Genomic DNA, 22,232 nt, shown 5'->3' with positions numbered 1-22,232 from the left:
ACCATACCTAAGGACCGGGCCTGGCTGGGTGCCGATAAAACTTTATTGACAAACACAAGCAGAGGGCCGCAGCTGGTGACCCTGCTGTAAGGGAGCTCACGTTGGCTGTGGGCTGTGATTGTGGGGAGTCACTTAGTCACCCTGGGTTCCAGTTTCCTAGTATAGAGGAAACAGTAACACTGGCCTGGTAGAGCCTAGCTTTGGTGGTGGGGAGATAAAGGCTGGGAGAGGTTTTATAACCTGAAGGGCTCAGCTGTCAGTGTGGCCCTGGAGATGGGAGAGAGAGGAGGCTGACTCCATCCTCTATCTGCAGTGGGGGCTTGTCCGGCAGGGACCAGCCCTGCTTTCCAACTTAAGCTCGAGGTCTCCCACTGTCAGTCTCTTCTTGTCCCCCCACCCGCCTGTGCCTGGGGAGTGTCTGAGCCAGGAAGCTCTCTGAGGGGATTTGCACAGCACGGATACTTTTGGGGTACCACCTCCAGGAGGGTGTGGCTTGTGCCTCTTGGCACTGCATTTGGTGTAAGGAGCGAATCCAGTGTAACCCAGTCCTGCGTGGTTATTTGGGGGCCCACACTTCCATGTGTCTGCCATCGGAAGACGGTGTCTCCTTGTCCCCACGCTGAGACGTGGAGACCCCTGCAGGGAACTGAGCTGGCTGCAGGGTCCTCCACTGGCCTGACTCGGCACAGGCGCCCTGGACACGGGGGGACACGGGAGATGAGAGTGTCTCGTGGGTGTGGCTGCCAGGCAGATGGGGCCAGGCTCTGAGTGCCCATCCCAAGAGCTGTGGCAGTGCTAGGACGCAGGGGACAGGGAAAGGGACAGGGAAGGATTCACCTCCCCCCCTGGGCCTGGTGGACACAGGAAGGCTGGCAGGCAGCTCTGGTTGGTGCAGCAAAGATGGCAGAGGCTCCGGGGCAGAAGGAGGACAGGAAGGGACATCAAGGCCGCCTTGGGGCCAACCCGGAGGCCGCCACAGAGTCCAGGGACTGCAGTTGTACAGAGGCAGAAGGTGGTTGCTTTAGAGATGCAGTCGCTGGGTTCCGGGATGGAGGCCCCCGCCCCGTGTAACCTCGACGCCCCTCTTTCCCTGGCAGATATCAATGAGTGTTTAAGTATCAGTGCCCCGTGCCCTGCTGGGCAGGCCTGCATCAATACGGAGGGCTCCTACACGTGCCAGAAGAACGTGCCCAACTGTGGCCGTGGCTACCATCTCAACGAGGAGGGCACTCGCTGTGTTGGTTGGTATCAAAAACGGGGGAACAGGGCTGAGGCTGACTTGTACACACACACACACCCCGAGGCAGAGCTGGGCCCAGAGTGAAGCCATTTCTGTGCATCCCTTGCAGCTGCCCAGTGCAGACCTTTAGTGTCCTGCCTGGACTGTTGCAGTAGCGCCTCAGCCCGTCCTCTGGCCACAAAGGACAGGTGTGGACCATTCAGTCTCGTTGAGTGGCCCCAGCTTCACCGGTCCGTTGTCCACAGGGGACCCTCCCCAAGCTGCACTGGCTTTGCCGTCAGTCCTCTGCCCACCTGCTCTGTGTTCCTTGGAACTGGGGGCAGCCGGCAGCCCAGACCCTGGCCAGGGAAAGTAGTTTCCTCCCCAGCACTCCCAGAACGTGGCCAGCCTTGCCCCCTACACTCCCCAACATAAGGTCACTTCTGACCACCAGAGAGGCCTCCATGGGGTGGGCCTGGCACAGAGCAGCGGGCTCCGTGGGGGACCGGGCAGGCGCTGCTGCTTCGGAAAGGCGCATCTGAGCTGGCTCCTCGGGGCTGGGCTGGGGACGGGGCCCTCGAGCTTCCTCAGTGCGTTTTCTTTCTCCTTTCAAGATCTGGACGAGTGTGCGGCCCCTGCGGAGCCCTGCGGGCCCGGGCATCGCTGCCTCAACACCCCTGGCAGCTTCCGCTGTGACTGCAAGGCTGGGTACTACTTCGACAGCATCAGCAGGACATGTGTGGGTATGCGCTGGCTCTCGCACATCGGGAAGTCCCCCTCGAGGGCAGTCAGGGACCCCGCTGGGTGCTCCTCACCTGGCGGCCACGGCCAGGGCCTGACACGAGCCTGTTTCGTGCCGTGGACAGCTGCTCTGCCTGGCTTTAATCTGCGAGCTTGAGCCCAGGTCTCCAGATGGCAGAGTGTTACAGCCGGGCATTGGTGCACATCTGTCATCCCAGGGTTCAGGAGCTGAGGCGGGAGGGTCTTAAATACAATAAAACGTGCCACCGACGTAGCGCAGTGGTAGCGTGCCAGCCTAGTGTCGGGGGCTCTAGGTTCAGTCCCTAGTGCTGCAAAAAACCCCAAAGTGTTAGGAGTTTCCCAGAGTCCCATCTGGCTTCAGGTCACAGGGCAGTGGGTGGTGGGGGAGCCAGGGTTGGGCAGCAGTGGGCTCAGACCCCGGCCGGCCTGCTTGCTTTCACCAAACCAGGGTGCTCCCCGCCCATGTCCCCTGTGCTGGGTCTCCGTGGCCCTTCCTCGTGGACACTGGGTAGAGGGCTGGTGGGATGCTGTCACACTGTGACCGCCTGTGTTTGGGACAAGCCCTCTTCCTGCTGTTTGAGCAGCGAAGCTGAGGAGGTGACGGAGGTGGGATACAGCCCCGCCGTGTGTGGCAGGGGCTCTGAGCTGCGTCCCTCGTGTCCCTGTGTTCCAGACATCAACGAGTGCCAGCGCTATGCCGGACGCCTGTGCGGCCACAAGTGTGAGAACACACCGGGCTCGTATCACTGCAGCTGCTCCGTGGGCTTCCGGCTGTCCGTCGACGGCCGGTCGTGTGAAGGTGCACAGGGCACGGGCAGGCGGGGGGCAGTGGAGAGCCCTTCTCTGCAGGCCCATGGGGGCTGCCGGGGCTCCTTCCCAGCTCCATTAAGTGGCCTGGTCATGGGGGACGGGCTTGCAAAATGAGGCTCTGTGTCTAGGGGCGGCCCCAGGCCCTGATTGCTCCTGGTGACACGGCCTTGGGGTGGCGGGTGTAGAGGCAGAGGGTCCAATGTCAGCAACCTTAGGGACAGCTGGTCTCTGTTCTTCAGTTCCTCGCGGCCATTGTGACTTGACATGTCAGACTCCAGGCCACTGAGGCCCAAGGCTTGGCAGATGCTGGACATGGTGGCAGAGTGGAAGGCACAGAGGGCACGGGCACGGCCCCTGGCAGCTCACTGGTCCTTTTGGACTTTGGGCATGTCCCCTTCCAGAGGCGGGGAGGTGGCTTCCAGGCCTTCCTGCAGTGATCTCCAAGGGGGTGACCCCAAGGGCTTGAGCAAGATGTCCCTGGGCTGTGGAAGGGGCAGCATGAGCTTTCTCAGGCTGGCATTTTAAGCAGGCCTGACATCCTTGCCTGGGGATGGCACCTGGGACCAATCCTGGCCAGGCCAGACGTGGTCCAGTCTCCTGGGACGTGAGACTTCCCGTGTGCCCCGACTTTCTTTGGAGCCGCAGAGCTGCGGGCCTGGCAGGTCACGGCGCTCTGAGTGTGTCACAGCTCACACAGGCACAGGGTGAGCGAGCTTTGGATTCATTCCCCCGTGGCCCCGCACTCTGTCCATGCCACACTGATGCCGTGCCCAGCATGCAACTCAAAACCCAGCGGGTTCTTGGCCTTTTTGTTGAGCAGGAACCTTTCCGCTGAGCCGGCCGCAGGAGTGGGCTCTGTCCTCCAGGTGTACCTGCTGGGCCTCAGCGGCCCTGGCGGGGGTGGCATGATGGGCCGCAGATCCTGGGATCCCTGGGGAGCCTAAGGTGTCCTAACCGCACAGATCCAGCAAGCACGTTTGACAAAGCACCAGGGTCCCCACACCAAGAGCCTCTCAGTTCCGGGCTCCAATCTCATTTTTGCCTTTTTTTGGTACTGGAAATGGAACTCAGGACCTCACGCTTGCCAGGCAGGCGCAGTACTGCTGAGCTGTGTCCGCGGTCCAGTTTTGCCATTTCTGTGGCCATTTGTGAAGAAGCAACTTGCATTTGCTGGTGCCCTGGAGATCCCTGGCTTTCACTATTACAACAGGCCCGGCCTGTGCTTCCCCTGGTCTCTCACGTTCGCTCCTGTGGACCCCGTGAGGGCTGGCTGGTGTCATCCAGTAAGATTTCGGATGCACCCGCCCCAGGTGCATGGCAGTCCCCAGTTCCTGTCCAGGCAGTGTGCCTAGGATGTGACCAGAATCACACTGGGCACAGGGGCACCAGGCCAGCAGTGGGTGTTCCCCCTGCCCTGCTAAGAAGCAGCAATGCTAATGGGAGAACGGGGCTGGGAAGGGGCGTGTTTTCTCTCTGCAAGCTCAGAGGGACCATTGGTCTTTCTGACAACACCCCCAAAAGCAGCCATAGGCCATGGCAAAAGAATGTGTGTGACTGTGTTCCAATAAAACTTTATTTATAAAAGAAACAAGTGGTGGGCCGTGTTTGGCTGGCATGGGCTGACCTCTGCTCTAAGCAAGGCGCCCTGGTGAGCCACTGCCCAGAGTTGCTAAGGGGCTTCTTGAGATCTGTGTATCTGTGTGATCCCATGGGCTAGGTCATGAGCTGTCATCTGTGCGGGATGATGGCTGGGGAGCAGAGCCAGGAGGACAAGAGCAGATTGCTGCCGAGAACTAGGATGGACCCTGGTGGCCTGTGGGGAGCCGGAGACTGGAGAGGTGCAGCTTGTGGCAGGGACAGAGAATCCACATTGTCCAACCGAGAGGGCCAAAGTGGGCTCCTCTCTCTCAGGGGGAACCTGGCAGATCGAGCCCTGCACCCCAACACCTTTGCCTCTGCATGTGGGAGGTGGAGAGAGAGTTCTGTTTGCTGCACCCACCGCCTTGAACGAAGTCTGCCCTGGAGGCAGGACCCCCCACATCTGAGCAGACCCACCCGGCCCCGTCTTGCAGATGTCAACGAGTGCCTTAGCAGCCCCTGCAGCCAGGAGTGCGCCAACGTCTACGGCTCCTACCAGTGCTACTGCCGCCGCGGCTACCAGCTCAGCGACCTGGACGGTGTCACCTGTGAAGGTGAGGGCGCCCCCTGCCCCCTGCTCCCTGCCCCTGCCCATGCTGGCCGCTGTGGACTGCATTTCACAGTCCGCAGGGAACGGCTGCTGGCTCCCTCTGTCCTGCGGGTGGGCTGCTGCTCTGCCAGTGGCTGGGATTTAACTGAAGACGCTTCGCTTGCCTTGAGAGTGTCCTTCAGTGTGGCAGTGGTGGCCACAGGCCCCAGGGGCCAGGGCCTGGGTGGTGAGGAAGGTCGCTGGCCACTGCGGCCTAGGTCCCAACTCTGCCGCTGGGCTCTGCAGAGCCCCTCCCTCTCGGGGCCCAGTCTGTGTCCTCTGTCCTGCGGGGCTGTCCCAGGGTGATGGAACTAGACACCAAGTTGGTGGCACCTAGCTGTGCTGCTTTGTTTCTGCAGTGCTGGGGGTGGAACTGGGGGTGTCACACAGGCAGGGTGAGCACTCACCACTGTGCGCCTCCCCAGCCCTGTAGGCGCCTAAAGCATGACTGTCATTGTGATTGTGACTCTAGCATCAGCAGCCCTGATTTAAAACTTCAGCATCCAAAATGCCGCCAAGCTTTTTGAACATCACGGTGACCACACACCCCAAGTGGGAAATTCCATGCCTGACCTCGTGTGGCAGGCTACAGTCAAAGCAGGCGCACGGAAAACAGGCAGCGCAGGCCCGAGGGGTGGTGGGGTGCTTGCCCAGCGTGTGCGAGGTCCTGGGTTCAAGACCTGGCAGCAGGACCAGGAAGTTCCCACTGGAAATAAGAGCAACAACCCACCTTCAGTGGTGGTGGCCTGATCAGTCACCCCCACACTCTGGGAGGCTGAGGCAGGAGGATGGAGAGCGCATGCCTGGCTGCCTGGGCAGCTTAGCTGCTTAGTGAGACTCTGCCTTAAAACAAAAAATTTTAAAAGGGCCAGGGATGTAGCTCAGTGTGAAGACTCCCACTACCCAAAACCCCCAAAGAATGCAGGGATACTACACATACCACAGGTGTAGTGGCACACATCTGCAGTCCTAGCCCTTGGGAGGCTGAGGCGGGAGGATTGCTGGGAGGCCAGGCTGGGCTACTAAGTAAGCTCAAGGCCAGCCTGAACTGCATAGCAAGACTGTCAGTAAAAACACCCAAAACTCATGCACATGCCTTCAGGCTATGTGTGTGAGGTGGATATGGAATTTAATTGATTTTTCAATTTTTTTTTTTTTTTGGTCTTTTTGTCTTTTTGAGGCAGGGTCTCACTATGCAGTTCAGGCTGGCCTTGAGCTCACTTTGTAGTCCAGGCTGGACTTGAACTCGTAGTGATCCTCCTGCCTCAGCCTCCTGAGTGCTGCGATTACAAGCATGTACCACTGTGCCAAGGCACATAAATGAATTTTATGGTTAGACTCTAGTCCTGTCCCCAAGATACCTTGTCACATACAGGCAAATACTCCAAAATGCAGAAAAACCAGAATCACTTCTGGTCCCGAGCACTTTGGTTGAGGGACACAGCTGAGAATCCCAAGAGAGGCGGCTTTTCGCCGCCCTCTCTCACCTCTGCTCCTGGCACGCTCCACACCGTTACCTTGCTGTGTGACCTAGGCTCGGCACATCCCTTCCCTGGGCCTCAGTTTCCTCCCGTGACCTGATGGCCCTGGAGGCCACCCCCAGCACCCTGCACCCTCCGTCTGTGTCCCCTCCCTGCCCACCTTGGCCCCTGGGGGATGTGGCTGCCTGGTATCCACGGCTGCACCCGAGGACAGGAATGCTGAGGGTGTCTGTGCTTTTGCAGACATTGACGAGTGTGCCCTGCCCACCGGGGGCCACATCTGCTCCTACCGCTGCATCAACATCCCCGGAAGCTTCCAGTGTAGCTGCCCATCGACCGGCTACCGGCTGGCACCCAATGGCCGCAACTGCCAAGGTGAGCATGGTGGGCCCTGCCGCCCTGGCCTGCCTCGAGCTGCAGTATCCAAGCCATGGCCGGGCTAACGCCCTTGTCCCTAGCACCCCGCCCAGCCTTGAATAATAGGGCTCTGTGGCATAAAGTGGGGGTCAGTGCCTGGAAGACCCCCCCAGCACAGTGCTGGCTGGGACAGCTGGTCCTTGACAGACGCTGGCTGGTGCCTAGGCCCCGGGGCAGTGCAGTGAGCTGGCCCAGGGGTCCTCAGTCCCCAGCTGCCCGCCTGCCAGTGTCACAGTAAGGGGCCAGCTGTGGGGCAGTGTGTGGGGACCCGAGGTCTCCTGCTGTGGACTCTCGTACAGGGCTAGGTTCTGTGTGTGCTCCATGCGGGGGGCTGTGGGGTCCACGGTGGGGCCCCTCTTTTTTTTTTTTTTGGTAGCAGGGATGGAACTCATGACCTTGTGCTTACAGGCAAGCATTTGAGCTGCTGAGCCCAGCCCAGCCCCTTTTCAAAGAACTAGCTGGGTCCCCCTGTGGTCCAGGACCATCTTTGTTTAGTAACCAAGAGCAGTGCCTCTAGGTCCCTGAGGATGTGCCCTCCTGTCCCAGACCCCCCAAGCTGTCACAGCTGGTCGCATGGGGGACGGGATCCGAGGCGGTGGGGCTGTGGGTTCAGGGTGGGAGCGGAGCCGGCCTGGACCGGACCGGACTGGACGGCACCCCTTTGTTTTCTTGTCCTCCTGGCACGGCTCCCTCACCACAGCCAGGGTCCCGGCCAAGGCAGCAAAAACACATTACTGAGCCAGGCCTTGGCCATCCGGGAGTGGTGTTTTTGCCACCGAGCATCAAATGTTTGGCATCTCTCAGCGGACGCCTCCCGGACTCCTGCGCCCACCCCTGGGCAGCCCGGGAGCGTCGGGGTGGGGTCCTCTCCTCCAGGGGTCTCTCATTATGGAACCCTAGGCCCCAGGGCAAGAGTCCCAGGCCTGGTCCCCATCCAGCTCCAAAAGTCACCTCTCCAAAAGTGACGCGGGGAGTCACCCCCCCCCCCCCGAAGGCTGTGAGGTGGGGCTGGAGGTCTGCCCTGTCTTCCTTCTTTATTGGCAATTGTATTCCCTGAACATAATGGATGCACGGGTCAGGAATGTGGAGCACTGGGATGCTGTAAGGAGGGACCGACGGGGTCACTTGCAGACACACGGCTGCTCCTCGAGACCATAGTGTTCTGTGAAACCAGACAGACGCACAAGTTAAATAGCGTGCTTTCCCTCACGTGAGAAATGAACGTATAAATAAGAGCACAGTGAAAGAGCCCAGGGAACAGGACAGATCTTTTGCAAGCAGGAAGATGTTCAGCCCTCTCTCCCGCGCCCCAGATGTAACGTGTCCCCCGTGAGATGAGGGTGCTGGGGACTTAGTCCTCGGGCTTTGGTGCCTGCCTGCCTGCCTTCAGCTGTGCCACTGGCAGACAGGTGACCACGGCCGAGTCCCTTCCTCTCTGTGCTCACGGAAAGGGGACAGCCAGTTGTCACCCTGCCCCTGCCCGGGGCATCTTGTGTTTCCTGGAGGCGCTGTTAGCTGACCCAGGAGCTAGATGTCCTGGGACAGAGGGACTGGGCACCCGGCAGAGCTGTGGAGGGCAAGGACGACCTGGCTGTCTTAGTTCTTAGTGCTGAGACGAAACACCCGACACCCACAGGGGAGGGGAGGAGGAAAGGGTTGTACAGCTCAGTTTGCAGAGGTTTCTGTCCGTAATCGCTGGCTCCCAGGCAGGGAGGTGTGGAAGAGGGGAAACAGACCATGGTGGGCAGAAGGCAGCCAGACAACAGGGGTGACCACAGCTCTTTCTGACCCCTTTACCTTTGTCCAGGCTACTCGGGGTGGGCAGCACCCTCAGTCCTAGTGCCCTTGATCCTCGCTTGGCACCAAGATTCGATCCCAGCACCACATGCTCTAGGCCTGGCCATCTCTGAAAAGCCCAGCTATGACCGCATGAGGCTTTGGGGACCTCCTGACACAGGCCGTAACACTGACCCACGCGCCTGGTGGAGGGAGGACCTGGCAGCTGCCTATAGGTGGGATGCCATTGATTGACTGATTGATCAGTACCTGCTTTCAACATACAGTGAATGTACGCGCTGTGAAGAGTTGGTACCCGTGCACACCGCATCGTGCCCTTTTACTTCCCTTCCCTGGCCTCCCGCGCCCCGTGCACCCCTAGATTCCCTCCCATCCACGAGCTCCTCCGCCTTTCCACCGTCTGCCCTGCAGTTTGCTTTTTAAATGATCACTTACCCTCTGGGTTCTCCTGCTGTGTCCTCGCAGATATCGACGAGTGTGTGACCGGCATCCACAACTGCTCTGTCAATGAGACCTGCTTCAACATCCAGGGCGGCTTCCGCTGCCTGGCCTTCGAGTGCCCCGAGAACTACCGCCGCTCCGGAGACACGTAAGTCCCTCGGCCGCGTCGTCGGTGCCGCCTGCGGAGCTCAGGGCTGGGGAGCCTCTGTGCTGCGTCCCCGGGGTCTTGGAGGCTCGTTCGGCAGAGGGGATGCTGGTGTCCCGCGCCAGTGTGTCTGAGGCCAGTGTCCTGCCCGCGCCCTGTCGTGGCCTCCTGTGCCGTTGAGCGAGCTTTCTGCACCTCAGTTCCTTCATGTGCAGAACTCAGATGAACGGGCAGCGGTCCCTGTCAGCTGAGAGAGGAGCCCCGGTGACCCCGGGCTTTGTCACTAGGCAGAGCCCCCCTCACGGCCCCAGAGCTGCCCGAAAGCCAGGTCCCAAACCGCCGAGCCACAGCAAGAACAGCATAGGAAATCTTGTGTGCTAAACTTGGGGTGCTGTCAGCTCACTGCCTCCCTGGCCACCAAGTGTCCCTGGTGTGTCCAGGGACTCCTTCCAGGTCACCTGAACCTGGACAGACTTCTGGGCTTCCTGGAGCCCCCTGTTCTCAGCTAGAAGAGGCGGTGATGTCCTCTTCCACATCCCCCTAGGGTCCCTGTGACCTTCTGCTGTCCTCCATAAAGCTCACCCTGTGGGTGTGTGCCCGAGACGTGCCTGATCCGTGACCATGGCCGTGGCTGTGCTGAAGGCTCAGCTTCGGGCAGGACGATCGGAAGCAGCTCTTGAAGGGCGTGAGGTTGAGTTGCTACCCTGGGTACAACTTCCTTCTTTGCTGGGCCAAGGTGGGGAGGCACCTGGTGACTGCAACCTCCAACTGGGATCTGTAGGGGGGTTTTCCAGCCTGGTGGCTCCAGCCAACTCAAGTGCTGCTCGGGACTGCAGGGGCCACGTCGCCAATCAGGAGGTTAAGCAAGTTTGCAGCAGACACAGACCGAGGGGCCGGGCGGGCAAGGAGGGGGTGCTGCTCCCCATCCAGGGAGCCCCGTGTTAGGTTAGCGTTCAGTGCCGGAAGACCTTGCAGAGCCTCCAAGGGGAAGGTGTGAAAGCCATTCCCAGCTTTGTGTGGCTTCTATCCAGGTAGTGTCCCCAGCAGCCCCAGGGGAACGTCTGGAGTGTGGCCCTGCTGACCAGGCGGCAAACCACAGGGCTGAGCCTGGGCCCTGGGCTGTGAAGCTCCTGACCACATAATGCCCTGCTGCCCACAGCCGGATGTGTCGGGAGCCAGTGGTGGGGCTGGGGACATGGGACATTCTATCCCCTCAGTGTCAAGGGTCACGAAAGCTGCCACCTCCTGTGGGGAAGGGACATGAGTGACCAGCTCAGGGAGTAGAGGGTAGAGCCCTCGAGGGCTTCTGTTCAGCGCCTGGGCGCCTTCCCAGAATGAGAAGCCAGTGAGTCATGGGGGCTGCCCCAGTGGCCGTGTCTGAGCTGTCTGTCGCCAGGGAGTAGCCTTTAAGGCTGCATGGCTGTCATTGGAGGTGGCTCTCGCTGATCTTCAGAGAACCGGGGTGCTGGGGTCGAATGTGCTGAGCTGGAAAATTTGGCCACTTCGTCCTGGGGTGCCCGGTGTGATGAGGGAGGCTTGCCCGTGGAAGTCGGGAGCCTGGCCCCTGGGAGGTGCTCGGGCATCGCTTCTGTGGCACAGCTCGGCTCCGATCCAGACACATTCATGACAAGAACTCCCGTGCCGTTCCCAGCTGGCAGCAGTTTGCCAGAGCCAGCGATTACGATCTGGGGGTGTTTTAGTAGGTTTGGGGCACAGCAGGACAGTGTCACTGATGTTGGGACTGACCAGAAAAATCGAGGGCAAGTGTACCTGCATGGTGGCCTCTTATGGGGTGCACAGCAGGGGCACAGCCCAGGAGGTAAAGTGGGGGGCCCGTCTGCTACCCTATAGGGTGAGTGGCCAGTGGCCCCAGGACACCTTGTGTCTGTGGCTGTGCTGGGTGCCCCACCGCTGTGAGCCACCCCTGAGAGTGTCCAGCTTTGGGCTGTCGCTGCCGCCACTGTCCCAGGACGTTGCACACACCACCCACCCTTCGTCTTTAGCATGCGCTGCCGTGCCCCTCTGCAGGCCAGGCTGGCCTCCCCTCGGAAAGGGAAGTCCCACGTGGGGGACTAGCGCCACCTGCTGGCTGGACTCAGCCAGGCCAGTCCCGAGGCGATGGGCGGCAGTGTACGCAGTGTGTGTGTGTGTGTGTGTGCGCGTGTGTCTGTGTGTGTGTGTGAAGGCTGTGAAGGGGACAGTCTGGCTTTGAAACCCAAACCTGCTACTGGCCACAGACCGTGGAGGTACTGACAGGTCATTGTCCCCTCTCTTTCCACCAGTAGAAACCCAGGGATGACGCTGGGGACAGTGGAATTTTGAGCTGGGGAGGCGGCCTCAGCGAGCACAGCGGGTCCCCCACGCGCCCCCAGGCCCAGCCCCGCAGCAGTCTCTCTCTCGGGTAGGACAGTCTGTTGGTCACAGGAACGCTCCTGTTGGGCCTGGACCTGGGTGTGTTGGAGGTGGCCGTCCCTTTGCAGCGTGCTGTCCCTCTGCTCCCCGCCTGACATCCCCAGGGCCGTGGACCTCATCCCCCGTGCTGTCCCAGCTGGAGCCAGCATGGAGAGGCCGAGAACGGGAAAGGCTTCCTGTGTGTGCCCCGAGCAGCCCCAAAACAGGGTGGTGACAGATACAGTCCCACTGCGAGCCCACCGCAGACTAAGGCCTAGTGACCTAGCTGACACTGGAGACTGAAAAGACCAGGAGGGACATAGGACAGAGCCCAGGAGAGAGGACGCCTGGGTGGAAGACCAGGCCCAGGATGGCTTGGCCAGGTCCTGGGCGGCTCTGCACCTTGTCACACTGCTCTGGGAATGGGATGGGCCTGCGGTTCTGGACTCAGAAGACACTGGCTTCCTGTCACCATCCTGTCGCAGGAAATTAGGACCTGTAACAGGAAGTTAGGGCCCATTTTTATCTAATCACTAGAAGAGGGTCGCTGTCCTGTCCTGTCTCAGGAAGCCAGGGCCTGTCTCTGCTCTGTCCCCGTCCTGCCATGGGAAACTGGGTCCCATCGAGGGAAATCGGAACCTGTCTTTGTCTCCATTCTTTTTTTTTTAATTTTTTTTAATTTTAAAGAGATTAAGACAAAAGAGGACATAGCAAAGCAGATCAGAACAGAACAATGTAAGCAACGCAGTATTTCACCTCAAGACAACCTGTGATTAACAGGAACTAACATAATGTCTCTTTGTTTGAAATAGTTGAGCATAATTTCATATACAATAGTATCAAATATAACAAAATAGTTTAAAACCATTAAAGAGAATGAAAGTATTACAGGGCATTCAGAACCAAATAAAAGAGAATGAACAATGGTTACTATATTATCTCATTTTCCATAGAAAATTTGTTTATACTATCACATATAATAAAATCCAATAAGATACAATATGATAGAACCATTGGAAACAGAGGAACAAAAGCATGGTGGGACTTCAGAGTAAGATGATACTAAATCAGCACTGGCTATCAGTGTCTTGTTTTTATCAAAATAGCTGTTCATACTATCACGATAATAAAATCAAACAAACCAGGATAAAACCATTCCAACTAATGAATGCAATTATTATAAGGCTTCAAAGCAATGTAATGGGGAATCATGATTACCATGAACTCTTACGTACTCTTACAATTTCTTACACTAGGGAGATGATACGGTATTTATACATGTGAGTTTGATTTATTTCGCTTATAAGTATGGTCTCAAATTGTGCCCATTTATTTATAAATATCTCACTGTGATCATCCTTTATAGCTGAGTAGTACTCCATTGTATAAAAATACCACAACTTTTTCATCCATTCCTCAGTTAATGGACACTTAAATTGTTTCCAAGATCTGGCTATTACAAATTGTGCTGCTATAAACATGGGTGCACATATATCACTGTGGTATGATGCTGTCAGCTCTTCTGGGAATATGCCTAGAAGTGGAATAGCTCGGTCGAATGGGACTTGCAGTCCCACGAGGAAATCTCCAGACTGACCTCCACAGTGGCTGCACCAGTCTACACTCCCACCAACAGTGCGGGAGAGTTCCGTTTTCCCCACAGCCTCTCCAGCATTTGTTGTTGGTGGTTTTCTTGATCCTTTTGTCTCCGTTCTGAGCTGGCTCTGTGGGCCGAGGCAGGAAACTGGGCCTGGAGCCCACAGCTTAGTGGCTTCGGGGGCTGGGGAGTTGATGGCGTCGCTGCCCCCACACCGACCTGGCTCCCCTCCCTCTGTGACCTCGGGAAGCCACTGCTCTCTGGGCCGAGTTTCCTTACCTGAAACCTGGCACTTGGGCCAGCATGAGGACTGCTTGTAGAGCTCACACTAGGATGCCAGGCGGGGCACGGTGAGGGCTGCTCGGCTGGCACAGGCCCTCGCGGCAGCCATCAGCCAGCCCCTCCCAGGGCCACTGTGGGCTCGGGAGCCCCTAGGAGGGCAGGGCGTGCCTGCGGTGCACGGGGTGGGGCTCTGCGTGAGAAGGGACGCACCTCGCCCTGCGCAGCCCTTGGCCCCCAGCCACCCACCAGCGCCCCCTGAGGGTGTTGGAAGAGGCTGGCGCCTGAGTCAGCGGCCCGAGTCCCCGGCGCCTCCCCCAGGTGAGTGAGGGGTGCTCGCCCCCGCTTGCCCGCGCTCTGGTTGCTCTGCTTGCTGGGTCCGCCCTAACGCTCGTCTCGTGTCTGTGCCCACTTGTCTTGCAGCCGCTGCGAGCGCTTGCCTTGCCATGAGAACGCCGAGTGCCCCAAGCTGCCTCTGAGAATAACCTTCTACCACCTCTCCCTCCCCACCAACATCCGAGTGCCCGCGGTGGTTTTCCGCATGGGCCCCTCCAGTACCGTCCCTGGGGACAGCATGCAGCTGGCCATCACCGGGGGCAATGAGGAGGGCTTTTTCTCCACCCGGAAGGTGAGCCCCCACAGCGGGGTGGTGGCCCTCACCAAGCCCGTCCCCCAGCCCAGGGACTTGCTCCTGACCGTCCAGATGGATCTCCATCGCCACGGCACCGTCAGCTCCTTTGTGGCCAAGCTTTACATCTTTGTGTCCGCAGAGCTCTGAGCGTTGCTTGGCTGTGGGCTCCCCTGCCGCTCTCCCCACCCCGCCCTGCCCCGGACCCTAATAAAGTCCGCACGGCGTCCCGCACAGCATGCCTGAGTGCCTGGCTTTTATTTGGTGCGGTCGGAGGTCTCTGTGTGTTCTGTCATCTGGGGCGAGTGGCACCCTCCCTGGCCCGCATGCGGAGGCCCAGGTGGAGACACACCTTGGGGACGGCCCCACGCGTGGGCCCCTGGGAAGCCTGCACTGGGGGAGCGACGTGAGCAGCTCGTGGCTAGTGACCTCTGTCCTGGGTGTTGTACGTTGAACCCAAAAGAGACAAGTGACCAGAGCGGCCCAGTGCCCCTGCTTTTTCAGATGTGGAAACTGAGGCCCCGAGAAGTGGGAGGGCTTGGCCTAGTTGATGTCTGAGTTAGGAGAGTCACAGACCGAGCTTCTGGAGAAGCCCTGGCCCCATGCTGCCGCTTGGGAGCAGCCCTCATCTCAGTGGGGTCAGTCGCCTAGGGGGGGCGGGTCCCAGGGCCGTGCCAGCCAGGGACAGAGGCCACATACATGGGACTGGAGCCTTCACGTGGCCCCTGGGGCTGCCAGCAGGTGTCTTCCCAGTGGACCCTCAGAGATGGCGTTCCCCAAGCCCGGGTACCAACCCCACAGCCCACCTCAGCTGGCCAAGACCTTGACCCTCCACCCTCCGTGGCTCTGTGGCTCTGTTGGCAGCTACAGTGATCTTTCAAACCTCTGCCTAAAATTTGTGGCTTCCCTTGCATTAGGCTGGGTCCCCAGATCCTCAGTGTACCTCAGGGCTGTGCATAATTTTGTCCTTGCAGGCCATCTTCAGGCTGACCTCTGTCCTTGCCTGGCTTATTTACTTCCAGCCATACTGCCCAGCTCTTTGTGACCTCAGGGCCTTTGCATGTACTTTATACCTTGGCCTGAATGCTGCTGAAGAGTCCCTTCTGTTAGGAGGCTGTTTTGGTCCAGTTTCTTTACTATAATGAACCTCCTGAACACGGGAACCTTGATAAGGAAAAGAGGCTTTTTTGGCTTGTCATCTGGAGGTCAAAGGACCGAGTCTGGTGGTGGTAGTGACCCCGTGGTGTGGAGCGTCATAAGGCAGGAGACAGGCAGCATGCATGTTACATCTGTGTCTCCCTGGTCTCCCCCTCCTCCCTGGAAGCTGCCAGGATTTAGGACTGGGGTGCCGCCCTGGTGAACTGTGACCCCAGTCCCCTGTGGAGCTCCCCCTGCAGGCACAGTAGTTGGGTCACACCCCCACCCTGGATACCTCAGTGAGGACTGACCCTCCACACATGAGCCTTGGGGCTCAGGCCGCCCCAGGGCCCTGCAGGGCCTTGCCGACCCCCCAGGCTGTCCTCACCTTGTCTTTCTCCAAACACTGAGCACTGTAGTGCGGCCCTGGGCTGCAGGCCCTATGCCCTCGGGGTCCAGTAAGCTCCGTGAGGGCAGCCCAGGTCTGTCTCCTTCTGGGCCAGTCCCCAGCTCCTCCAGCCACATGCGGCAAGGGCAGGACCCTGTCCACGTCGGCTCATGGCTGCTGTTTCGGACAAAGCCACAAGAGGGCTTTGGGTGGGGTGCGCGGGGCCCCGGGAGTCATTGGCCAGCCACCGCTCTGTGTCCGACTGTGTGCGCTCAGGCCTGGCCTCCGGCCTCCGAGGTCCAGTGCGAGGGCTGCTCTAGGCCCAGCTGTCACAACTGCCCCGTCCTCCAGAGCCTGCTGGCTCTCATCCCCACTTGCCCCGTCCGCTGTGTGTTCCCCCAGGGTGGCCTGCCTTCCCTTGACTGTGTCTTCCTGGGTCTGGTGTGTGCCCCGCCAACCTGCACGGTGCTGCTGTCCCTGCAAACTTGGCACCACAGTCCTTGGCCCCAAGGACGCTGCCACTGACTGGGCTCCCTGGCTGCGGGCCTCCTCCTCCAGAGTGTTTGCTTTGTTCATTGTCTGTGACTGTTTCTTGTCTCTGCACCGGACTGTGAGTTTTTTGAGGGCAAAGATTGTGTGGGGCAAATTTCCGGATCTTCAGTGCCTTTGGAATGTTCGACCTGAAAGGGAGCTCAGCAGATAGCTGGATGGATGGATGCATAAATGGATGGGTTGGTGGTGATGAGTGGACGGATGAATAGGTTGGTAGATGAATGGATGGATGGATGATGGGCGGACGGATGGGTTGGTGGCTAATGGGTGTCTGAGTGGCTGGGCAGACGATGCGTAGAGGGATACACAGTTGCCTGGGTGGACGGCTGGGTGCATGGATAGCATCTTCAAGGCTTAGGTCCAGTATATCCTCTTCTGGTGCCCCGTTGTTCTGTTTGATCTTCCACCGTCATGGTTCTGGTCATTCGGGCCGGGAGCAGCACGTCTGCTTCTGTGGGCTGATTGCTAAGGTGGGGAGGGGCCCTCGGCGGCCACAGGGGCAGCCGGTGCCTACACAGCCGCGGAATCCCCTCCCAGCACCACCCCAGGGCTCAGCTCACTTCATCTTGCCCATGTTCCCGGCACTGCCTGCCTCTTTGGTGGCCTGTTCTGTTCCCGGCTAGCCTGAAGGCCGGCACCGTCGGGTTTCTTGTGCGTGAGGGGGACACAATCCCAGTGGCTCGGATGCACTGTTCTGTCCCACAGCCTACTGGATGCCACTGACCGGCTCGCGCCAACAGGCCACCTTCACGGTCTCCAGCCTGCCCCCTGCAGGTCCCCTGAAATAACACCCGAGGCAGGGGATGGGGTGTCCAGCCATGGCCAGGGTGCGCTCGTCGGTGTCTCCCTGACCGGAAAGTCGCCGGTGCCTCTGGGGCTCTCGTTTAACGGAGGGGTGCAGGTTGTGAAAGTCTGGGTGCAGTCAGGGTCATGGCCCCTGAGGCAGAAAGAAACAGAAAGATAATAACAGTGCATTTGATTCCTGGTACAAACAACAGCAAAACAGTGGAGCCTGGACCGCAGTGATAGCGGCAGCCCTGACAGCCGACATTGCTAAGCTGTCCGTGCGGGCAGACGCCACCCCAAGCATTCAGCTTGTTGGGTCCTCGAAGCGGCCTTGGGGGCAAGGACCTGTCCCGGTACTGTGCAGCCAGGACGCGGACGCATGTGGAGGTCCAGTGCCTGGCCACGAATCCCACTGCTGTACCGTCCAGCTGGTGTCCAGGCCCCTGCAGCCTGGTCTGGGACCCATGCTCCAGCCCGAGTGCTGTGGGCAGGAAGAGGGGAGCATTCCCGGGGCTGGATGGTCATCTCTGGGTACCAGGCCCCATGCTGCCACCCCTGTCCCCGCCCAGGCCAGAGCAGGGAGGACAGGGTGGCAGAGCCAAGCTAAGAGACTGGAAATGCTGTGCGAACTGGGCAGCCTGGACCCTGGGAGATGCTGTGGGGCTGGTTTTTGCGGCTCTCTGGATCCTGACCCCACACACAGCAGTGTTGCGGACACCCTGCCCCCAGTACAGCTGGCTGTGACCCTGGGCAGAGATCAGGCCCGGGGAGAGGAAGGGCAGGCTCAGAAGTGAGGTCCCTGAGGGCTCCCTTCCGGCCCGGCGGAGGCGTTACCCGAAGAGAACTCGGGGGACCATGGGAAACACACTGAGAGGCGGAGAAGGGCAAGAGAGGCAGGCCGGGCAGGGGCTCCAAGCCAGCCCTACCCACAGCGTCACCCTGGGCTTCCGGGCTCCTGAACCGAGGACAGCACAAGTGGCCCTCTAAGCCCAGCCCAGTCCAGCCGTGCTGTTCTGTGATAGCAGCTCCTGCAAGTCAGCGCTCAGAACTGTTACAGGGAAGGAAGACTAAAGGGCAGAACGGGCCTCTGCGTGAGGAAAGACGCCGGCAGCCAGATCGCGCTCCGCTGGTCTATCTGGAAACAAACCCAACTGTTTACCAATCAGCATGTGCAGCGAAACATAAGTGAGGGTTAAGAAAAACAGCCCAGATTCAGCTCAGCGGGCAGCACCTGCCTGGCCAGCGAGGGTGGGGAGTTCAACTCCTGGTGCAAAACCCTGAAAAATGAGATAATATAACAGACTCAAACCATTTCAGAAATACAAATATCCTAGCAGGGGCCGGAGGGTTAGCTCAGCTAGCTTCCCCCAGAGGTTGTGAGTTTGATCCCTGGAACAGCAACAAAAAAAGTGTACGAGCAGGACATAAAAGTTGGTAACCTTAAGAAAATAGAAGTCGAAAGAATTTTATTTTATTTTATTTTATGCTGGGGGTCAAACTCATGACCTCCGCTTGCCAGGCAGGCGCTTATGCCGCTGAGCTAAATCCCCAGCCCCAAGACACTATTTTTAAAATTAAAATAGAAATAACAAAAGAGATGAAAGAAGAAGAAGAAGATGATGATGATTATTCAAAATACGCAAAGCAGACCCATCATACAGATTACGACCTCTCTGAAGAGGGCACCCAAGTCACAGGCGGGGAGAGGTGCCAGGAACTGTAAATGACAACTCGGGAAAAGTTCCCTTAACAGCAACAGCAGGAAGAGTGAGACTGGAAAATTCCTATTGCAAGAGTCCACCACAAAACACAAAGGCCAGGAGAGGTGAAGCACACCCGTAACCCCAGCACTCAGGAAGCTGAGGCAGGAGGGTCACCATGAACACAAGCTCAGCCTGAGTTATGTTGCCTAACCCTGTCTCAAAACACACCACACACACACACACACACACACACACACACACACAGAGAGAGAGAGAGAGAGAGAGAGAGAGAGAGAGAGAGAATGAGAGAGAGATCTGAGAACACCAAGACATATCCTATAAAATACTGGACTTTTAAGAAAGGCAAGAGGACAGATTATGGACATTTAGGCAAAAAATAGTGAATGGCTTTAAAGGAAAAACGTTGCTATCAGACTTTCTGACAGTGCCCTCTGCCAAAAGAAAATGATATAACATACTTAGAATACTCAAAAAAAAAAACAAAAAAATAAAACAAAAAACAAAAACCTAAGCCAGTGATCCTACACCCAGCAAACTGACTTATGTAGAAGGCACAGCTATTTTGGACATGCAGCACTGAGCAGAGGCCCTCGGTGGATTACAGCTCAGTAACTAGGAAGGAAGGTGAGGTGCAGGCTGCTGGGTAGCGCAGATGATGCTATTCAGTGTTGAGTGAAATGTATCCAGGAAACTTTTGTGATGTTAGTGATGATACTTTAATTTAATTTAATCTAATCTTCTGTTTTTTTGAGACTGAGCCTCACTATGCAGTTCAGGCTGACTTTTTTTTTTTTTTTTTTTTTTTGGCTTTTTCCTTTTTATTGGTACCAGAGATCGAACTCACGACTGCCTGCTTGCAAGGCAGGCACTTATGCCGCTGAGCTAAATCCCCAGTCCCCAGTTCAGGCTGACTTTAATCTCACTGTGTAGCCCAGGCTGGCCTCAGTCCTGCAGCGGCCCTCCTGCCTCAGCCTCTGGAGTGCTGAGGTGACAGGTGTGTGCACCGGCAGGCCTGGCGGGTGATGGTCACTTCCGTGTTGTTCTTATGAGACTCCTGGGTGTGATGTGTGGGGTAAACTAAGTAATTATGGGGTGCCCTGTCAGCCCCTGTGTGCCAGAGAGCCAGGATTGTAATGGGGAGCAAAGATAATTTCTTCATGACATGGAAAAGATTAAGTTAAAAACCATTTCACCATCAAACAAAAACCAAGTCACCTTTGTTTTGAATTGGAAACATCACCATGAACTCATGATGTATTTTATCTCTAAAATATCTACCAAAGAGGCCTGGAAACAAGGACTGTTTCCAGCACTCAGCAGCCCTTGTATCCAGACTGTGACCCGAAATGGTCATTCACACACACACACACACACACACACACACACACACACACACACAAGAAAGCTCATTAGGAGCAAACAAGACCTTGGTGGTTCCCTGCCCTGAAAATGTGACCACAGTGAACAGTGTCTCCTGGGAACCACACGGCAGGAGCCCATAGAGGGAGGCGCCTCTTTGCCAAAGTTTCCTAGCCTAGAAACTGGAAGATAAGAGCCCGGCAGCATTTCCCAAGCCCCAGGGAGTTAGCACAGGCGGCACGGGAGGACACCAGGATTGGGGGTCCCCGTGGATGAGCACCCTCCTCTTCCCGGAGGGGAGGGAGAGCCTGTGTCTTGACAGGTGGCCAGTATGCAGGGGTCAGGCAGGGAGGGTGCAGAGCTGCACCACGAGACGCTGTCAGTCCAGTTCAGACCGCAGGGGCCCGTCCAGCCCCAAGGAGCCGGCGCTGTAGCAGATGAGCCATTTGGAGCATGATGGTGTAGACACGTGAACTGTGCGATAAAGCTTGAGAGGAGCCAGGCAGCGGCGGCCGTGGGCGCACGCTGGGGTCACGGGTGGAGCGGAGGAAGGCTGGTCATGCCCTGGAGTCCATGAGTGCCCTGAAAGGGAGATTTGTGCTGTGGGTGGGCACAGCTTGGAGCTCTGCCAGCCGGACCGACTGAGCGCCAGGCACTAGAGCTGCCTAACCCAGTCATTCAACCCACTTGCCCAGCACAGGAAGGGCCATGCGGTGTCCTTGCAGAGCGACCGAGCTGCAGGGGTCGCGCTGTGCCCCAGTGGCGCTGTGTAAGGACCAAAGGCTTCCCAGCCTGGGCACCTACTGCTGTCCCCGGCCATGTCCCCACCTCCACCTCACGCACTGTGGCTCCCTGCAGGCTCCGCCAGGAAAAGACGGACACCGTGCGCTGCATCAAGTCCTGCCGCCCTGGGGACATGGCCTGCATTCGGGACCCGGTCCACACCATCTCCCACACGGTCGTCTCGCTGCCCACCTTCCGAGAGTTCTCCCGCCCTGAAGGTGAGCAGCCGGGAGTGGGGGCTCCGGGGCCACCCCCACTCCTGCCAGGGAGCCTGCTCTCTGCTCAAGCTGTGGGCATGACCTGCAGGAGCGCTTCCTTGCCAGGTGCGGTTAGGGGCTGAAGGCGGACCTTTCCCTGGTGGGCGACTCCGTGGACACAGGCCACACGGTGCCTGGCCACCTCGCCCCAGCCCTCAGCCCTTGCAAAGCCGCCCAGTGCTTGTTCACGCAAAGCGCTGGAGAGTCATGGCGGGGTTCTGGGAGGAAGTAACATTTGTGGTGGCAATTGAGTGTGGAGGGTGATCCTGTGAAAGGGGAGGAGGGAAGAGGTTCCCAAGCTGTTGAGGTCCACAGGTGAGTGGGGTGGGGTGGGCACAGGAGGATCAAGCCACCTTGTTCTGGCAGAGTACGGCCGCTTGGCGAGGGCTGGGTTGGAAAGGTGGGCAAGAGCCTGGGCTTGGAGTTGGGGCTCCACCCACGGCTTTGAGGGGTCCTTGAAAGGTTGTGGCTGCTGGAATTTGCACGATGAAACTTCATGCAGGGGCCTGGGGCCTGGAAGCAGGGTGCCTGCAGTACACGGTCCGTAGCCTGGCTCTCCCGAGGAGCTCCTGGCAGGCTGTGTAGATGTGCTGTTGCTACACGCTTCCCAGGGCAGGACTGCAGCATCCACGATGTGGCTGGAGCCCCACTCCATGCACCTCACCACTGGGGTGTACAGCTGAGTGCCTTGCAGGGTGGTCCCTGGCCACCCTCTTCTGCTCTGAGGTCCCCTCTCTGGCCTTCAGAGGAGCTCTCCATCACCAGGCCACTCAGCAGCCCCGAACCCCAAATGTCAGGCTGAGGGGCCACAGCAGAGACTGCAGTTGAGGACAAACCCGGCAGTGGAGGAGAGAACAGTAGGGACCCCCAGGACACGGCAGTCCCAGCCCGGCTCCCTCCCACTGGCTTATTCCTCCCTGCAGAGAAGGAAGAGCCCAGAATCTCCCCACGGCCACGGCTCAGGCTGGAAGGAATCCCTGACGGTGTTTGCCTTGTGCAGAGCCATGAGGTTCTAGGAGACCGCAGCAAATCCTTCCCAAACCCCCAACGGC

The 22,232-nt window shown here is 58.4% G+C and overlaps 1 protein-coding gene across 2 annotated transcripts in view; it reads left to right on the top strand.

Annotated features, from left to right (window-relative positions):
• Fbln1 (fibulin 1) overlaps positions 1-22,232 on the top strand; it is a 59,832-nt gene that overhangs the window by 24,619 nt on the left and 12,981 nt on the right. Inside the window, exons 9-15 of one of the 2 annotated variants that reach the window (XM_063243849.1) lie at positions 1,098-1,241; positions 1,834-1,962; positions 2,655-2,780; positions 4,864-4,983; positions 6,743-6,874; positions 9,179-9,302; positions 20,999-21,141. In XM_063243849.1, coding sequence (XP_063099919.1) covers positions 1,098-1,241; positions 1,834-1,962; positions 2,655-2,780; positions 4,864-4,983; positions 6,743-6,874; positions 9,179-9,302; positions 20,999-21,141 — 918 coding nt within the window. Of the gene's footprint in view, positions 1-1,097; positions 1,242-1,833; positions 1,963-2,654; positions 2,781-4,863; positions 4,984-6,742; positions 6,875-9,178; positions 9,303-13,989; positions 14,434-20,998; positions 21,142-22,232 lie in introns of those variants that run through there. The other variant, XM_063243848.1, reaches the window with a different exon arrangement.

The sequence above is a fragment of the Cavia porcellus genome, unplaced genomic scaffold (assembly GCF_034190915.1).
Source record: "Cavia porcellus strain 051 isolate PalLab524CR breed Dunkin Hartley unplaced genomic scaffold, mCavPor4.1 scaffold_40, whole genome shotgun sequence".
Taxonomy (NCBI): Eukaryota; Metazoa; Chordata; class Mammalia; order Rodentia; family Caviidae; genus Cavia; species Cavia porcellus.
Note: the sequence above shows the minus strand (reverse complement) of the source record. Positions and strands in the feature narration are given on the sequence as shown.